General features: G+C 39.7%; 1 protein-coding gene across 2 annotated transcripts in view; it reads left to right on the forward strand.

The window, feature by feature from the left end:
• Positions 1 to 64: 64 nt before the first annotated feature.
• Positions 65 to 20008, forward strand: part of LOC130179157 (dipeptidyl aminopeptidase-like protein 6) — a 92035-nt gene continuing 72091 nt past the window's right edge. Inside the window, exons 1-2 of one of the 2 annotated variants that reach the window (XM_056391952.1) lie at positions 65 to 243; positions 18995 to 19070. In XM_056391952.1, the coding sequence (XP_056247927.1) occupies positions 185 to 243; positions 18995 to 19070 (135 nt within the window). In that variant the 5' untranslated portion in view covers positions 65 to 184. Of the gene's footprint in view, positions 244 to 18550; positions 18686 to 18994; positions 19071 to 20008 lie in introns of those variants that run through there. The other variant, XM_056391953.1, reaches the window with a different exon arrangement.

Genomic DNA, 20008 nt, shown 5'->3' on the forward strand with positions numbered 1-20008 from the left:
AGAGCACAGGTGGACTTGCCATTGCTGCTCAATTTCCGGTGGGCTGGTGGCCTATCAAAACATTCATAAAGTTTTCAAAGTTTTTACCGGCTTCATCGGTGTTGATCAGCGGTGCACGACTGAACTTCTTTCCCAGTTCGACTAAGGAGCCAACACTGGTCCGGCTTTATGGAGATGAAGAAAGATGAAGAGCCCCATGAGCGTCCAACTTGACTCGAAACAGATCTTTCTTCTCCTTGATATGTGAGTACCTTGATGGCTACACAATGTTACATGTCTGGTTTCATTAGTGACCAGCTGCAGAAGGCATGATAAATTAGCCAACTTGCTGTTACCTATATTATGAATGTGTTGGGCGAGTGTTGCTAGAGCTAGCTGGCTTATCACGGCAATGCTAGCGTGGGCTAACATCTGAAGCTAGATTGCTTTTTGTTATGCTTCTTGTTGTGTGTTTAGTGGCACTTTCCGCGGGCTTCCACGGGAACGTGAAGGGTCTGGCATGGGGGTGGGGGGTGGTCGTGATGGGGTGGGTGGGTGGGTGGGTGGGGGTGGGGTGGTGGTGGTCTTGTGGCCTTAACCGAGGCCAGAGATGTGGCCGCCAAAGCCCTTTGTTTTGGTCTGAGATGGTGGTGGTCTAGTGTGACATCTAGTGGCAGTGACGATCACTTACACAATATTGAAGTTCTGGCAAGTTGTGATGGATAAATGAAACCATAACAATAATAATAACAATCATATGCTTGTTTTTTCTTCATCTGTGGCGTTACTTACAGTGGTGAGCTCTGTGCAGTGGAGTTGGATTGCAAACAAGGGTCAGAAATCTATGGTAAGGGGTTAAACAGCACAATTGGATGCTATGTGTCAGTTTCAAGAAAGGACAACACAAGCTCCACAAGTACAGAGTGGGTACTGTCAGCAGAGTTATTCACCAACATGTTTCCTTTTGAGAAAAGGAAGAAATCCTCACATGTCAGTGAAACTTTACTTTTAGATACATCATAAACATATATATTAAACTATTTGTTTGTGTTTTATAGTAACCACAATTGAGCTTTGGACCCATGGTCAGAATATTTATCTTGTAGTTCGACCCATGGTAGTGTTTAGCACTGTCACTTGGTTTGAACCCCGGGCCTTTCTGTGTGGAGTTTGCATGTTCTCCCTTTGCCTGCGTGGGTTCTCTCCAGGTACTCGGTAGGTATGTGTGTGTGTTTGTCTCTATATGTCGACCCTGTGATAGACTGGCGACCTGTCCAGGGCGTACGCCGCCTTCAACCAATGTCGGCTGGGATTGGCTCCCACCCACCCGCGACCCTGTAAGGATAAGCGGTATACATAATGGATGGATGGATGGATGGATGCAACCCGGAGTTGGTACACTCTTGTGTTATTTAGTAGAAAATTCAGCTATTTTTGCTTTAAAATTCATTGATTAAGCACAGAAAATGTTTGCTGGAGTTTGGTTTGGATTGTTGTTCATCACCAAATTTTTCATCAGCATTGTGTCATGAAATGGAAATAATGCCTACAGCAACTATTCAGACTTGATAGATTTATTTAAGTCAACAATCACAGTTGAGTAAGTAAGAATATTTTTTGTTGATGTTTCAGGAGTTATGGGTGTTAAAAATACATTCATAAACACTTGACAAATGTCATTACTATAATAATGCTGCTTCTACCTACATTATTGTGTTGTTATTTTTTCTGGCTTTTTATGCATTTATTATAGTAGCAGTGAGAAAGAGAGAGAGAGACAGTCATCAGTGTTGCCTGATGTCAGCGAAGTGTGAGACACAGTACGGACAGGAGTCCCTTTCTAAAAAATGACCTTTGAGCTGGTGTATGTTTACACCACTAACCACCATTGACCTAATTATCTTGAAACACACCGAGCTGCTGCTTAGTGATGTATCAGTGATACTCTTGTGAGCCTAATTCTGAGCCTAAAGCTGGTGCAGACCTACTGACCTAGACTCAAGACTGTAGTTACTATCAGAGGTGCTCAACACTTAATATTGAGTTGAAGGGACTGAATACTTATGCAATAAATTATCTTATGTTGATACCAGAACTTAATTTAGACCAATTTATAGACTTTGCTTCACTTCACTTCCATGTAGGCTTTTGACATTTTGACATGTCATCATTAGAAAAGCAGAGGTGTTACTAATTACATCATTGATGGCGCTTTTAAAGTGTCCTAGTAAGATGACAGTGTGACAGTGAGGCAGCATGAACAATACCAGGACTCTGAAACTGAAGCAGCTAAATGGAAATCAAAGATAATTGAATCATTTGCAACTTAGCTTCTCTTTACTGTAAAATGTCAAAATTCATTTTTTAAACTTAAAAAAACCTCCAAAAGGCATTGTACTATGTATTTGTATTTCCACTTAGTATTTGTTGTGGATTTAAACGTCAGTCCTTTACATTATAAGTCACAAATCACCACATGAAATGTATAAACTATGCTGTAAGAGTTAACAGCATATAATTTAATTTACATGTAGAAAACAGACTAGAGCAGAGGTTTCTCCTGAAACAATGTCAAAAATGTTCATTTGTTCAGGGTAGAGATGTATTTTGGTAAATTACAGACAGAGGGCAGCATGACTCTGTTTTATACAACACTGGGAATAATCAAACTGCCAAGTACAGTTCAGCATAAAAAATGCAGTCTGGCTTTTTTCCCTCTCTCTGCCGCACTTTTTTCTGGCTTTTTTTTTTTTTTGCCATTGTTTATCTTAATTTTCTGGTGATGAACAATATTCATAATCAGTTCGTAGTAGTTTTTTTCCTGTACTTGAGAGGCATTCTGTCTATGAGTAAAACATTTCTTTATTGTGAGATATTTGACTGTTAGAGATGAGATGAGCTGCCGGACAAGCAACAATAAGCCATGTGTAAGGTTTTTATGATGTGTCTCACCAAAGCTCCCCATATTCCACAAAGTTTTGCATTTGTTGAATGATGTTCAGGCTTTTCGTACAAGGTAAACTATCGGAACACATTTTACTTATGTACACACTTCTATACGAGACTCTCTGCACCTTTTCATGCTCATCTAAATCTCTACATAAATTTATAATGTAGTTTTATATAATTATAAGTAGACAAATGTGTTTTAATACAGTAAGTCATTTCAGCAAAAATAAAACATAATTACATGCTGAATGGATAAATGCTCGAGGATCTCTTTTCTGGTTGTTGAGCGTAATTGATGCCCTTTGGCTATCAGCATTAAGGACCAATTTTCAAGAGAATACCAAGGTACTGTGTGACTGGGAGATAAAATAGGTGTTTTCAAGGCTAATGACCTACACTTTACTAGCCATGCAAGTCATCATGTGGGTGTAAAGCCTTGAAATGCAATGGATCTGCTATACTGTTCTTTCTAAATAATTGCCTTCTGTTTATGTTGGTGGTTGTTTTCCTTATTTGGGATTTGAATTCATGCCATACATGCAATTTGATGATCATTATATGCAAACCCTGACATTTGCAAAGCATTCCATAATGTAAGATAATCAACATGTATAAAAGATGTCTAAAATACACCATTACTGAAAAGTGACATAGGCAGACTCAAAATTGTCTGGAGAAATATCAGGTCATTATTTTGCTCCTGCAGCAAGAATGAAACTGCTGATAACATCAGAGTTTCAGATTAACAACTACCTCACTTTTCAGTTCCCTGCATATTTCTTATCGGAGGCTTTTAGAGACAAAGCACTGATGCTGCTTGAGGGAGCGCAAAAGGCAGCTGCAAAGGCAGTTGCAGGATAACAGGACAGACAGCTACCAGGTGAGCAGATGGATCATATTAACATAATAGGAGAGACAAGAAACATGAAACCAGATGCTGGCTGGGCTCTTTGTCTGCAGAAGAACAGGTATCGTAGAATCCAGCTCATATGCTTTCACTGCACACCCAGACAATTATTTCCTATAATTACGTGCAGAACACACTTCAAAACTTTAGTATGTTGTAAAAATTAGGCTCAGTGTGAGTGCCAAAAACCACAGAGAGTACACAAACTTCAAAAGGCTCCAGGATAGGGAATCTGTTTTAATCTTTAATTTCAAAGAGATAAAATGTTTAAATATTTCAGAAACAAATCTGCATCATAATTTCTTCTGACAACTGGGAGTTTAAGCTCAGTGTGGAATGACTGTTACTTACCTTTAAACAGAGAGAGGTTTTCATCACAGCCTAATTAAAGAACAAAAATGTGAACTTTTAAGAACAAAACTTTCAGAGGGACTTTGTTTAATTGGGGTACATTAAACAGGCAAAATTGGGAGAGTGGATGTGAGAGAGAGAGATAGTGAAAGGGGGAAGGAGTGTCTCTTCCTCTGGCCGTATCTCAGAAATCAAAAGTCTTTGGTCTTGACAAGCTTTGAATAAAGTGGAAAGAAGTCGGAATTGAAAATTTTAGGTCTCAGTGAAATTACAAAGCGTATCAAATGTACTTAGATGTTATGAACAGATAATATTACTGTACATACTGTACGAGAAGCAATGTATTTATCATCAGCCAATCATTGAAGAGAAACTGGGGGGGGGGGGTTGATGGTGAAGTACTGATGCTCATTTCAGCAGGGTAAGGGTATATTATATAACTAATTGACTGCATTTATTTTTAAATCTGTGACAAATGTATTTCATTACTTTTTACCATAACAGTCTTCTGATTTTGTGTGACTTTGAGTCATACGGTTTAGTTGACCTTTCTTAGTCCTTTTGAACCATGAGGGGAAATTGATTGCACCGCAGAATTATTTGTGAACTGATAAAATATAGGAAAATTAATCCCTGCTTTGCAGAAAAAAAATTAAATTCAGGCAGAGGGGATTTGCGATTCTTCTGACTTTTGCACAAGCTTTAATGTATAAAGGCTTCTGAGTCTAGTCCCTACTTGATGAACAATTCTATTGCCCATGGCTGGAGGAGCTAATTAGAATCTATTTATAATCATAGGGGAATATATCCAAAGAGCTAACAGAGAGAGAGTAAGAGAGGATAGAGAAAGAGAGAAGGGGCTAAAGGGGAGGGTGGGTGTCATAAAATCAGTCTGCACGCTGTGATATCTGAAACCAAGAAGTTCACATCCAAGGAGCCAGACAAAACCAAATTAACAGGTTCTCAACAAATAAGACAGGGTTTCTTTTTTTCTGCAGGACCAGAGCAGCAGTTTCCCAGACATTCTTGAGTAGCACAAGGGCCATAAGTGCAGTGATGAAGGGGAATCACTTGCTTGATTGCTTTAAAGTTACAAGTTTAAGAAACTTCTTGAGCAGCTTTCAGCTCTCATGTGGGCAGTACAGAGAGACCTTTCTCATGAGGACAAGACGAGAAAGTGAAGAAATAAAATGTGTTGGCTCTCGTTATCATACTATCACAACTCATTTGCCAAGATAATATTATGATACTATTGCATATCAAAAAATAAATATTGTAATTCTCTACATCTCTCTGACTAACTTTCATTTGCACTCGGCAGTTGCATCATCAAAGAGCCAGGAACAGGCTCAGCTTCACTGCTTTGTGCAAAAAACCTGACCGAGCTGTCGGCTCTCTGCAGCCAGCCACTTATGTTTATGCAATGATATGACCCACAGCAGATGCAAAGCAGCGAGTTCAATGTGGCCCACCCATCATCCACTTATATGGAGGCATTAATAGTCTAACTGGACTTGTGAATCGCTAAAACACCCGGTCACATGTGTGCAGACAAAGTGGGACAAAAGCATGAGCAGACAGGTCAATACACTATTCTTTAGTTGCTGTCATATGAGTTGTGTATGTCACTTCAACATAGATGGAAAAACACATAGGTCCTTTTCTCAGCCAGTTTTTATTTAACCCTCATTTTTAATGTTATTTTAATTACAGTAACACAACTTTATCTATATATCTATATATATATTTATATATATATACATATGTGTGTGTGTGTGTGTGTGTGTGTATATATGTGTGTGTATCATATGCTGTTGTGGGGCTTTTACACACGATGTCATTAATATCTATAGACAATGATTTACAAGCATACAGTCAATGAAAAGGGCACAAATCACTTTAAATCTTTCTTTCTTCCATCTTTCTGCTGAATTTGTGTGTATAAATAGGGAAACAATATTTTTTTACACCCACAACTCTTCTATAATAATATTTGAAAGATTATGACTAAAGATTTTTAGATTTTACAGACACCTGGGAGCTTTAAACTTTGATAAATTGACAAAATGCGAAGTCAGAATAAGTTTGGACTGAAAAAAGGATGCCATGCATGTGGGGTGAGAACAGTTTAAAAGGTGCAAAACTAAAAAAGTCAGCAAAAATGAACCAAAGTCTATTTAGAGGGTTTATTTAAAGGTAAGGATACACAAATAGTACAAAGTGAAATAGCCTCTGATCCACTTATAACATCCTGATTTGCTCCGGCAATCATTCATTGATGTGACCGAGTGAAAGTATCTTGGCAGCATATGAAACGTGACTTTTTTTTCTGTCAAACAAAAGTTCTTCACCATTCCTCCCTGTCACATCATCTCCATGTTTCCATCTTCTCTCTCTTCCTTGAAGTGGCCCTCTATTCCACTGAGGAGAGACTCAGCCCCTGTCCACTTTCTCTTTTGGAAAAGAACCAAAGAGTTGTTAGACAGTGGGCTCCCTTGCAGGCACACCCAAGAGGCCTTATTATAGCCAAGGTTAAATCCCACTCTGCTCTGTCTTACACTTCATACCAGTACCCACTCAAAGAGTTCTCTAATATCCTGGATTCTCTGCCGCACTTGAACTCCTCAGAGACACAGAGGGCACTGTACAGGATGATACAGTAATCCTGGTGGTGTTGCAATGAGCTGAGGTGAGATGCTTCTCTGTTTTTGCTCTGAATACCCAGTGGAGAGGAAAACAATAGGAATCTTAAGCTTGTCTGGTTTGGGTCGGAGATTATTTCACCTAATTGTGCGTTATTAGAAGTTGTTTTCAGAGGAAGGGGGCAAACGATGTTCTCGCAATCCCAGACGAGCCTTCAAAATTGTCACCTTTCCTGTAGAGATTTGCTCGCTCATGAAAAACTGCTACAGAAATCTTCCTTGTGAAATTCTTTTGTCCCAGCATTATCTCATGTACTGTATCTCAGAAAATTTCATTAGGTCATATGGCTCCATAAAGCAGCCTCTGTGCTGCATAAATCAGTTGTCTGACTCAGATAATGCCTTATGGAATTTCTCGAGCCAGCAGAGATGAATTCACAGGGCTCAAGCTCCCATATAAACCCGGGAGAAAGGGTAGTGGGCCGTGAGACACCAGAACTGATGCTCTGTCCTCAAGCCGAGTGAATGTGACAGAGAATATTGAAGTGGGCTTTGCTCTGAGATCCAAGGCCTGTTGACAGTACAGGGCTCTCACTCACTCATCAAAGGAGTGTAGAGGGTGGGGGTGAGGAGGGGTGAGGGTGGGGCTCTGTTTGGGGCACCAGATAGTAACCTGTTATTCACCCTTTTACTTCTATTACATGCAGAGTATTTTTACGCATCAGCATATACAAGTACATTCATTTTTGTTTGTTTTTGTTTTGTTATATGTGTTAATTCTCAGCACCAGTACAGTCAGTGGGTCTTTATGCTAAGCTAGGCTTACTGCCTCCATAGTTATGCATAGCCGTGAGAGTGGTATCAATCTTCTCATTTCACGCTTGGTAAGAAAGTGAATAAGCATATGTACCTAAATGTTGATGGACTATAGATAAGGAAGTGATCTGTATAGATCAATAAGAACGTATTTGTTCATTATAATGATCAAACATGACTTGAACTGTAATTTTGCTCTTTGCAGTCATTCCTTTGTGTGCATATTTTCTTAGTGGGCTTGATAGGAAGAGTTTGATTGCAATATTATTCCCCAGTCTGGTAAGATAAATGGGATCCACACACTCTATACTTAATTATTCTTCTTATAAGACAAAGTGATGGCAGGTTTATGGATTGAATTTTTGACAGTTTAAGATCATGGATGATGAACCTGTTAAATTGCTTTATTGATTTTTGGAATTCAACTTTTCATGCAATTTTTCATATACTTAGATTTAAGGATTGTTGATGTGTGTGAATAGGCTATAAGTCACTTGGTCAGGGCACTTGGTCCACTTTCTCTTCTCTTTTTTTTTTCTTTTTTTTTTAACCATTGAGCTGTCATGAATTTCTCACACATACTGTTCACAAGATCAAGAATGAACATCCGTGCTCTTCAGGCTTACTTTTAAAAAAATTTAGTTAAAGTTCTAAACAACGTCCCTGCCTGTTGAAATTTTAGATAATTTCACTCCTTGTAGCGTGTTATGACAGCCACCTGACATGTTTTCATAAATAACCAAAGACATCAAAGGGAAATTGGATGTATCTGTGTTTACAGTGTCTTTTTTTTTTGTCCACGACGATAGTCCAAATGCATTGAATATTCACTATGCTGATGCTTGTCAAACCTTTTGGAACAATGTTATAACATTACAGCACAGATCACACTTACGCTTATATCAGTGTGCCAAAAAATGTCACACCATCCCTCAATTTGCTTTCTGTTATATTCATTTTTTTCCCTCTGCCCAGAAATATGAATCCTGGTAATAGGCTTGTCCTGAAGGGAGAAATCTATGACAGTTTGTTGCAAGTGATTGTGAATACCTGACAGGAAATACAGCAACTCACCCTTTGTGTTATCAAGCTGTCATGTTGTTTGTTGACATAGCAATGAACTATGATGAAGTGTGGGTATTGTTTTGGAAGTGATTTACCGACATTCGTATTTCTCCTCGTTACTGGTATAGACTGGGAACAGCATCAGAAATCATGGATAAAAGATTGATAACTCTTAAAACAGGGGAGGACAGAGAAAACCGAGGTGTTTGATATATGTGGCTTTGTCCTATTCTCCTGTACCTTATACTGTAATTATCATGTTGTGCATATAACTGATAGGTTAACATGACTTGTGTCTAATAGATTTTGGTATTGTGTAGAGAAAGTTTAAATTTTGTGGAAAGGACAAGCAGCCTGAAAGAAGATCCCAGTATCCATCTAGCCATCTGCTTATGGAGCCTTTCCAAGCACACACTGGGTGAGAGATGGGGTACATCCTGGGCAGGATGCCAGTCTACCACAGGGCTAACACAGACCTCAGTACAGCCAATTAAATGCTGTGTGTTTCAGTGGTTTACCAAATCTCCGTTGAGAGTAGTAGCCAGGCTATTAGATGATGGCCTTTTTGCATTTGAATAATCTGCAATTGTCCACACAGCTTTGGTTTCATTCTTTTATTTGATGAAGTGCTTTTCTTGAATTATGGGTTGTAATAAACTCTGACTGAATGTTCCAAGTAATAAAATACCAGATACCTACTGATGCATTAACAGCATTCAGCTAGAGAATGTAGGCAGTAATAATGGATATAATAATGCACTGAGATACATAAAACCAAGCAATGATATGACTCCTATATGTTAACAACAGCTTGAAGGCTACAGGGATAGGGAAAAACATGTCATGGACCATCATGGTCTGTCTGTTGATCACCACTTCAGCCCAGATTGAAATATATCAACAACTGCTGAATGCGTTGCAATTTGTACAGACATTCATGGTGCTAGGAGGAATCCTTCTTTGCTGATCCCTGACTTTTAATTCATGTCCCTCTCAGGATGAAATGTAAATTAACAAATGTTAGCACGCATGCACGCTAAATCAAGATAGTGAAATCTATCATGGCTGTTGTCTCTCTTCATGTCTTTTCATACACTACAGCAAGGTCGGCGAATAGTTCCCCTTGTTGTTGAAAGTGTGCCGATCAGTTAACGATTTCAGTTGCACACAGATCCACAGACCCTCACATAGCAATAGAATGACTCGCTGTCCTTCCTGCAGGTTATTGGCACAGCTTGTGCATGATCAAACGTTTCAGTTTGTGGCAGCAAACCGAGGAAAGGCATACATTTTGAGGGCATTTCATTAAGTTTTGATATCGGTGCTCAGTCTAGCCAGCTAGTAACTGACATCCCTATTCCTGTTCGACTGTGGGTCAGAGCACTCTAATTAATCCAACCTTTCAATGACAAGCTGACAGTTGTAGGACCATTAGGGTCATGAGTGTTAGATTATGTTTTCATCAATCTCCATCTTGTTAAATTTGCCTTCCCTTTACTGTCTGATCTAAGGGTCCAAATGGATTATTTCCAAGGGGAACAAAGCCACCTTTGAAAATAGGCCAGTTTCTTGAACCAGTAGATGCATCTGTCCTAGATATCTCAGCTGGGAAAGAGTGTGCAGGAGTCCATCTGTCAATAATGAAGCGTGTACTCATAAGAAATGAAGTTTGCAGGTAGTATTTAGGTTACGCAAAGGTTGAAAACATCCTTGCTGTTACTGTAATGTGTGTGAAAAAAATCACAGGCCATTCAATTCATGCATCACCAAAAATAATTTAGCAAGTTTAGTGAACTCCCAGCCAACTATTAAGCAATAGGAAGAAATGTTAAGGTCTGCAGCCCAACTCAGAAATCCTTATGAAAAGGAAAAGGCACCGCTTTATCATGTCTGCTGGCTCCTAGGTATAAATCATAAATCAGTGTGTGTATTTGTTTTAAAATTAATATCTAAATGCGTCTGTGAAGGTAAATGGAATTATCAAAGAGACTAATTTGGATAGTGTACAAGCTGTCTAAATGAGGTCACTTGGGTTATTTGCACAACCCCTCCAGAAAACTGTCAGAAGTCCATGCTACAAACCTACATGTTTTCATGTATTTTAGAAAAGGCTCTTTCACAGTCCAGGGAAAGATGCAGTGAACCAACATGAAATGGGTGAAAACTATCCCAAATTCAGGTGCTGGGCTGAATGTGAGACTGCTGAATAAGTGATGGTGTCCAAGTCCATTAGGGAATTGCCAGAATTCTCTTTGCTGGCTACCAAGGGATCACTTCAAAGTTTGATGAGGCAGGTGATGAGACTGCATACGCCAAAAACCTGACAAAAGGTTTTTTCAGGTATTTTGAAGCTATCTGAGGTGGCAAGTAAAAATGTGTGATGGTTGTTTTCAGTTCTGCTTTTATAAACATATTCATCTCTTGCATTGACTAACATAGCTAGAGTTAGATGTAATAAAGAAGGTGAGGAAGACAGTTCGGTGCCTATGTGTGCGGCAGCAACACACAGACAGAAAGAGATAGACAGAGAAAGAGAGAGACACTTTCAGATTTTCATGCTAAGGTTCTGCATAATGTCTGGAAACAGCCAAAAAAAAAGCCCTGCAGTTTGGCAACTCACGGGCTCTTTGAAATGTTAAATATAATCTCAGACATAAAACAGTAATGGTCTTCTCTAATCCTCAGACAAACAGAGTGGTTATCAGGCCAAAAATAGTGCAAGAACAGTGTAAGAAACAAACTGTCTGCAGCTGAGGCATATGCAAAACCCCAACTGATTCAAACGAAACTTTCCTCAACCAGCCATTACTTTATGTTTGAACAGAGGAAGTGTGGTTTCCAACCTTTTTCTCCAATGGCCGCCGAAAGCAAAACTACATCTGCATGCAACCCCTTGGTTCAGTCAAAGAGTGATTATGCTAGCAGCTTGGCTCCATGGATGGCAGTGTTGGTCTGTCTGTTGCCTGGCCAGCTGGTCAGTCTATTGGTTTGGGCTGAAATAGCTCAACAATTTTTGCATGGATTTCCATGAAGGTGATCCCATGACCTTTCTCCTAGTGCCACCAGCAAGTAAAATATTTCACGTATTCTGTGAAATATCTAAACATCTACTGGATAGACTGGCACGAAATGTTGTACAGACATTCCCAGACAGTGACAAGTTCCATAAACCTCTCATTTGTGGTTTTGGATCAAATGTTTTGACAACTATTGGATGGACTGCCATGAAACATTCATGAAGACATTCATGTCTTCTCGGGATAAAATGTTATTACTTACTTTGACCAAATACTTATACAAGTATTAACCATCCCCTTTAGCCTCTGCTGTACTTTTGTTTAGGGCTAATTAGCAAATGTTAGTGTGCTAACACGCTAAACTAAGATGTTGAACATTGTAAACAAGATATAGTAGTTGTAGTAGTAGTTATTTCTATACTTCTTTGTAGTTAGCAGTGCCCTTGTAGTAGTGGCCATGTGGACACAACGAATTGGAGGGTACGCTGACATCCACACAGAGCCTTGCATACACCCACTGACAAAGAAATTTACATCACCCTCGCATACTTGCAGATGCGGAAAGTAAAATACTAGCTCTACTCAAACTTTGTCGTACAATGTCATCTAAATTCCACCTTTGCTCCTGTCATAATTACTATGGCTGCTAGAGGTCACCTACCAATAAAGCGTTACTATGGGTTGTAATAAACTGCTTGTACAGACAAGAGGACAATTCTAATTTCTGTTCCTGTTAATCAACTCAAGACCCATCAGATTTATTTTTTGCAACCCCTTGTGGTATTTCGATTGTGACGATAGTATTGTAACAGGAATAATCTGAATAGCTACCGACCTGGAGTGGTGCCCCTGACCTGTTCAACTTACCTCAGTGAACACAATTAGAGAGTACCAACTTTTTTTAAGAGTGAAATATTTACACATGCAGGACAGACTTGTTTTCCAATCCCAAAGAATCATAAATCATAAACCACAAATCACCACCGTCAAGCCAAAGATGCAGCAGCACTGACAGTGGCTGAATATGCTGAAGTACAGTACAGTAAAAATTCAGTGTCTCCCTCCATTCATGGTGATGAATGGTCCCCCTCTTTTTGTCAAAACAACAAAGCACACAGAGACAAAAGGTTTTGATGATGAGTAATTGTTTTTGAACTGGTATATGACCTTTGTGTATGCAGCATATTTCTGTCCACGTGAGATATTTGGCTCCCTTTTCCCTTTTTATAATTCCGCTTTATAAAGCACACAAAGCTTAATGTGCTGCCAAAGTGATGCATGAAGATGGGTGTCCGCAGAATAATGTGATAGAGCTATAGTATCAGGGTGATGCTTTCCTGTCTCGAGGATCTGATTGGAGTGTAACTACCATCTTGACCTCCTGACGCCTGTAATTGAGAGCATTTTAGAGGTATTGTAGCAATGGCAAATAACTGGGAATGCAGCTCAGATGGGAAAATGGAGAGATTTATCCGTGCTGCATGTACCTTACATGACAGCCACTTACTCAGTGTGTGTGTGTGCACATAATGTTGTTTGCTTAGCTCTTTGGTACAGAACACAATGCTGTGATCCCACACAAATGTGTCTAAATCAAATCTCTTGCAGGCTCATTTTGTGTACTATCTGTCCCTTCTCATCCTCATGTTGACAAATTCTATAATAAAATATGACAGTTTGCACATAGACCATGGAGATTATTGAATTGTTGGCTCATTCTGAAGATTAATCTGGGCCAACATATTCCTTGTGGCGTTGTGAAACAGCATAGCCACTAATGGAATGATTTATCCCTCTAATACAACCACAACACTGACTCTGGGTCGAGAATTCCTCACACCAATGTGAGATTGTCATATTAAACACTATTTGATGAATGTTTACCATACAGGGCAACCATGAAAACTCTGACCAAATCCCATAAACAAATTTGACTGTGCTCACAACAAATGGCCATATTGCATGCAATTGAGCATCACGAATATCCCCCGGTGGCACAGAAACAGTTCCACAGAAGCTTTAGCGTCTCCTACTCTAGACTGTTTGTAGCATAGGCGACGGGTGCTTATTTTAATACAGAAAGTCACACTTAGTATCTCCCATCGGCCAATCTTCTCATCTACTCTGCAACCAACAGCTCAGGAGAAGAAGTTTCACTATCCGCCAGGCGCCAGGGAAAGATGAAGATGCACATTTCAATTTAAATATACAGACAAGATATATGGACTAGTTCTTGCACAGCCTGCATGCAGTCTGTACACTTTATGTAAATTCTGAGATTGTTGCCTTTTTGGGGTCAGTTGTAATTACTGTGTGGATGTCAGTGGAGTGGTAAACAGGAGCTGTGTGTAACTGCACGACTGAAAGGAAATACGACAAGAAGGCTGCATGTCGCTCTTGACCACAACCTGAGATAAAGTGGCTGGAAGTCTGAGACCTGGCCCTGAAAGCTGATGCAGGCTGTGGGTCTTTGTAATGCAGTGTGTGTGTGTGTGTGTGTGTGTGTGTGTGTGTGTGTGTGTGTGTGTGCGCTCTTGTATGTCTATCTTTATGAGTCCTTTAAAGGACTGTTTGAGGGTTAAGACGTAGTTTTACGGTCAGAATTAGGTTGAAAATAAGTAAAGGGTAAGAGTTGGTTTGTCATTTAAATGTGATATTTAAGGTTAGCAGTTACTTAGCAGACTCTTTTTTTTAATTACTGATTAAAGGAATTGTTCTGAATTTTGGGAGACATGAGTATTTGCTTTCTTGTCAGAGGACAATGACTTTCTGGAGTCTTAGCGTCACCGCAAAGTTGCCAGGGTACAAAGAGAGACTCTTGGAAGTCACTGCTAGCTTCCAAGAGGTAGTTCAGCACAGAACCAGCTGTAAAAACACAACTTGCTGTTTTTACACTTTAATGTACAAATTGAACAAACAAGATTGTTAATTATTGAGCTTTAAAGGTGCTGGTAGCTGGATTTTGTTCCATACAGACAGAGCCAGGCTAATCGTTTCCTGCTGTTTCCAGTCTTTATGCTAAGCTAAGCTAACTATTTCTTGGCTCCAGCTTTCCGCTGAACATGGAGATTCCTATGATCAACTTAAGTTTAAAGGATAATTCTGGTGATATTTCATGAAAAGACCAAAATCAACAATGAATTGATCATACTAACAAGTGTTACCTGTACTTGCAAAACCCAATATATCGTATTCCTTTGTGCTATTGATATATTGATATTTTTCCATTTTTTTCCAGAAACCATGAAAACAGATAGGGTGACTTTAGTGTCCAGCTGTTTTAAGAAATTATTCAGCCTTTTTTATAAAATGTGTGACCTATTTTTTTTTTTTTTTTATAGATTAATGTCTTCAGTAAGAACAATGGGGCTTGTTGCTGAGAGTATTGAGAGGCTGTCATGTTTTTGGTTTTGGTTTTTCCTGCTGACAGTAAAAAGTAGATGGAACCTTTTTTTTTCTACAAGTAGAGGACATTTGAACTTTTACATTAATACAGCTCTTTTGTCTTTTTAGTTGTTCTTCCCTGCTTTTACAAGTAGATTTTTGGAAAGTGGTTCACCCTGTAAAGTGCTCCTCACCAAGTCATGCGCTACAAATGGATTTTAGTGGCTTCATATGACCCATGTTCCTGCAGGCAAATGTATTAAGTAATTTCAGGCAAAGTGGAGGAGTGGAAATGAATGTTAAGGGCAGGGGTGTTGGTACTGCTGCCTGTACTCAGCCTTGTGTTGGTCCAACCTCATGTCAGCCCTTCAGCAGCCCACACATCATTAAGTGGAGGAGCTTTTTAAGCTGATAGCGCTGCTTCCCCTGGTCATTCAGGTCATTATCACTATAGGGCCTGCCTTCCACATGCCGCCAGTGATCCCCAAAACGTACACTTCCAACCCCTGAGGTCTTCAGGTCCATTAAATCAGCGGTGCTCAGAACAGAGATTTATGTATCGCCCCACAGCTCATGTGGTCAACTCCTTGATATTCTAATGAGGACAGGGGAAGGCCAACTGGGAGAAAGAATGGATTTCCAGCAAGAAGTCTTATGATTTACTCTGTGTCTAGACCACTGTTTCAGAGGTGATGATGGAATAAATAATAAAGTTATATGCAAATCCATGAAGCCCATTTTGAAATCAACTGTCTTTAGCAGACATTTTGGTTTCTTTCTCTTGCCAGTATCAAAACTATAGGAACTTTGGATGTGTCTTCCAAAAGATGAAATCCCAAAATGTTAAATCATGTCAAAGATTTTCAAATTTTTAACTTTTTTGAGCTGAGCTGATAAAAACTGCAGATTGTTTTAAAAGAATCCAAGGGATGACCTATATCTTCCTGTGCTAGAAGTCTTTTTTTTTTTTTTTTTTTTTTTTTATGTCCGAAGCATATTTGGCTTCATCAAATGCTTATAGACCACAGGGACTGAAACAGGATCTAAAAATGCAGCACAGGATCCACAGCACTCTGACAGGAAATGTCTTATTGATAACAGGATCTTGGGAACACTGATACTTTGTAATAGTCAGCTTATTTCCTGATGTAAAGATGTAATTCAGTACAGATAATCCTTCAGCTGACATGATGTGCACAGGGAACAGAGAGTAATTATAAATGAAGTCTTCTTAGGGGATGTAGTGATTATTCCTATCATTATCACCACATTCACATTTTGTGAGTTTTTTCAGATGGGAAATAAACAAATAAACAATGAATCTAAAAATGGAGGGTTACGTTAGTGATTTCAACATGGTTCCTCTTAAGTAGAAAGTGAATCATAAAACTACTTTGAATGAGCTTTTGCTCCAACCTTAGATATTACGTTAGATTACATAAGTTCTTGAGCATTTTATGGTCATCCAAAGTATTTGCCCCAAGTTTTGATTACTAAGGTAATACTGGGCTTTAATGAATTTACTCTAAAACCTTCATTCATACTGTAGGTGTTAATCTGTTGGTGATTAAACTACAAAGCTGGTCCATAACACAAACAGAGAAAGACAAAACGAGAGGAGCATTGTAAGGCATGTTTTTTATTCAGATTTCCTTCATTCAACAACAACCCCCCTGATTTTGGCTGATTTCCAGTTTATCTGGGTTCAGTGTGTAATTCAGTTCCTGGTCTAAAACCTCCTCTCCACTTGAACATTTCCACAACAGTATAACAACTGTAATTGGTCTCCTGTGGCTTTAGAGCCCCTTGCCTGTTCTTCCATTAACACCACCACAGAGCTGCCTGGCTGCTGTCCATGGTGGTGATCTGTAGACGATGGTTTTGTGATGGAGGATGCCTCCATGCTGCTCAGCCCTCTGTCACACACACTTCTTCATACTTTCTCCCGTCTCATGCATGGTTGTTATAATATGTTTTGCCATGTTATAACAGCATCATGAAAGGTGGTATGGTTTTGTGCTGGTATGGTTTCCATATTTGAATAAAAAATAAATAATGTACAATTTAAATTGTTTTAACATGAAATTTGAATTTGAATTAATTTGCAACTGGCACTTCGAGGTTACCACTAACATCATAGCTGCCTGAACAAGATCACAAATTGTGCATTTGTTGTTTCTTCCTTAAGACACATGAGTGCTTGGTGATGCCTTGTTGCTATTTCGCCAGCGCAGCCCAATTGGGAATTGTCATACCTACACAATGTCTTTGGGTATTATATACGACATTTCACTGTTCAATTATTTATGGTCCAACATCAGTGCAATGCGGCAAAGAAATAACAGAAAGAAAGTTGAGGGTTGCTGCACAGACTTTATTGTTCTCTCTACATTTCTTCAAAGCTCCACAGAGAGCAGTATCAAGGTTGTCTTCACTGGCCACCCACTGTAATCAGTCATGTGCCTCAGTGTGATTTCAGCATGGATATATGTGATGGCAGGTCTGTGGAGGGAAAAAGAAGACAAAAAAATAGGCTTATTCTGTGCTGGGTTCACACAAATACCCTTAACTAAATATCAATCATATATTTCTTGTTAACAAAAGCAAACTCTGTCCTTTGTTCCCTTTAATTAGCTGCAGCAGAAGTTGGAGGAAATTCCCCAGACCTGGATCATTAGTATCTTCAGAGTGCTCTGCCACTTAGCTCCCTGTGGTTTCACTAAATTCACACTTTACTCTCTGTAATGAACCCCTTTGCATCCCTTTCCTCATCAGGCCTTTTGGTTTAAAAAAAAAATAAAAAATAAATAACTGCAGAGGGAGCTAAAGGGTGCCATATTGTCGCCTTTCACCACCACCCACCGCTAAAAGCTTCTAATCGCCGGCTTGCAGGGGAAGTTTGTGCAGAGGACGTGCAGGGTTACGCTGTTCATCCAGCTCATAACTGGATCAGAGAAACCAACAATTCAGAAACAAGATGTGAGAGCAGAGTCAGAAACTCTCCAGATAAACAGCAGCCATAGATGCTGGTCTGAGTTGATTATACAATTCGCCCCACAAAAGCACCCAAAGATGTTATGACAGTCCAAGACGGGGCGTGAACATTTCAAAAAAGGTGGTGATGAGATGGCCAATAAAGACTCCTATTCAGCTAAGTGGATTCAGACCGCACAGTTAAACGTGGATACTTTGAGGTTTGCAGTGGATCACCACTCCTTGGAATAGAAACGCATATGCAATTCGCTGATAAAGCGGCTGCTCCTCTGCTCATCTTCTCCTTTTTTTCCCTCTGTAAATGCATACCCTGATCAGGAGCACCAAAACTGGCCGTGGATCAGCTCATTAAGAGCAACACATCTGCACGTAACTACAAAGGAAACTTCAGTTGCTGAGTTGAAATCGCAGTGACTTGTCATCGCGCGGAAACTTTCTGCTAAACCCAGCTGACTGCTGCAGGCAGACACAGCGGAGCACAGTGTACAGCCGGTATACAGTAGACTGTCTCTGGAGAGAGGCTGCGCCTATAGCGCTTTGATTACACACCGGACAACTCTTTTTGAATAGCATTACCACAGGTGGGTGGCGTTTAATCTGGCTGGAATAGCTGGAGCTCAACTGCATGCAATCTTCAGTGAGCGATTATCTACACGTGAGGCTATTCAACTTGCAGGTTGCGAGAAAAAAAAAGACGCAGATATATTCCTGGTTATTGGCAGTGTGTGTGCGCGCACGCGTATGTGTATGTGCGCGCGCCCGTTCTTACTTGCATGAGTGTGTGTGTGTGTGTGTGTGTGTGTGTGTGTGTGAGAGAGAGAGAGAGAGAGAGGGAGAGAGATCAAAGTTGCTTGTTCGGGCGGCTTCAGGTGAATATTCTTGTATTGCAGACTATTGCTGTATGGGACCATGAACTCATCTGCAGGTGCGGGAAACTACCGTAGGGGATCCGCCAAGGGAGAAAAGGTAAAATAAGATGTATTTTAAACCTACTCTTTGCACTTCTTGTTCAAATGTAGCCGGCATTTCTTTTTTTTTTTTTTTTTTTTTCTTTTTTTTTTTGTCACCAGGCTTAAAATGCACAAGATGGCACAGCGTTGTTGGAGTGCTAGTTTGATGCGCAAGGAGACAGTTTTATTTCCTCATGTAGTCCACATGAGGAAATAAAACTGTCTCATGTTAGTTTTAAGTGTCATTTCAGTATCATACGTGACACAAATTTATTTCCAGTGTACAGGATCATTTGTAAAATTTGTTTTTATGGACGTTTGAACAGTACGTGTCAGTATTGTAAAACAAACCCATCTGCTGGTATCAAGGCTGGTAGTTTCCCTGGTACTTTCACACTTGCTTTTAGACTCAACTGGAAAAAAAAAAGATTTGATGAGATACTTGTTTGTAAAGTTCATGGCCTAAATGGAATGACTGTTCACAGCTTCTCCATGTGCAAACAAAATTAGGTTGTCCTGATTAGAGTCTGCCTATCATTTTCTATTCCCTTACAGCTCTGATTTGCTTTGTACATCTGCCAGATTGTGTGCTGCCTACTTTGTTTAGCTGAAGAGATTGGTCCTTTTTTATGTTCCCACAAAGAAAACATCAGAAGCCCAACACACAGGGGGGGACATCTTTTTTATCTAGTCTGCTCAGTAATACCCCAGCAATAGCATTCCCATAATGCCATTTCTGAGCAACACTCACAGAAAGGATCCAAACTTAACTTGAATTACACAGGGGGTGGGGGGGTGGTGGGGTGTATCGATTGTGGCTTCAGTAAGGGACAAAAATATGTTGAGGCGTGAATCAGTTTCTCCCCATGTGTGACTCTGTGGAGGAGCTGTGAAATATTTAGATTGTGACAAATCTGTCTGCCTCTAGGGGGCATGTCATCCCAAAAAATGTTT

The sequence above is a fragment of the Seriola aureovittata genome, chromosome 12 (genome assembly GCF_021018895.1).
Source record: "Seriola aureovittata isolate HTS-2021-v1 ecotype China chromosome 12, ASM2101889v1, whole genome shotgun sequence".
Classification (NCBI taxonomy): domain Eukaryota; kingdom Metazoa; phylum Chordata; class Actinopteri; order Carangiformes; family Carangidae; genus Seriola; species Seriola aureovittata.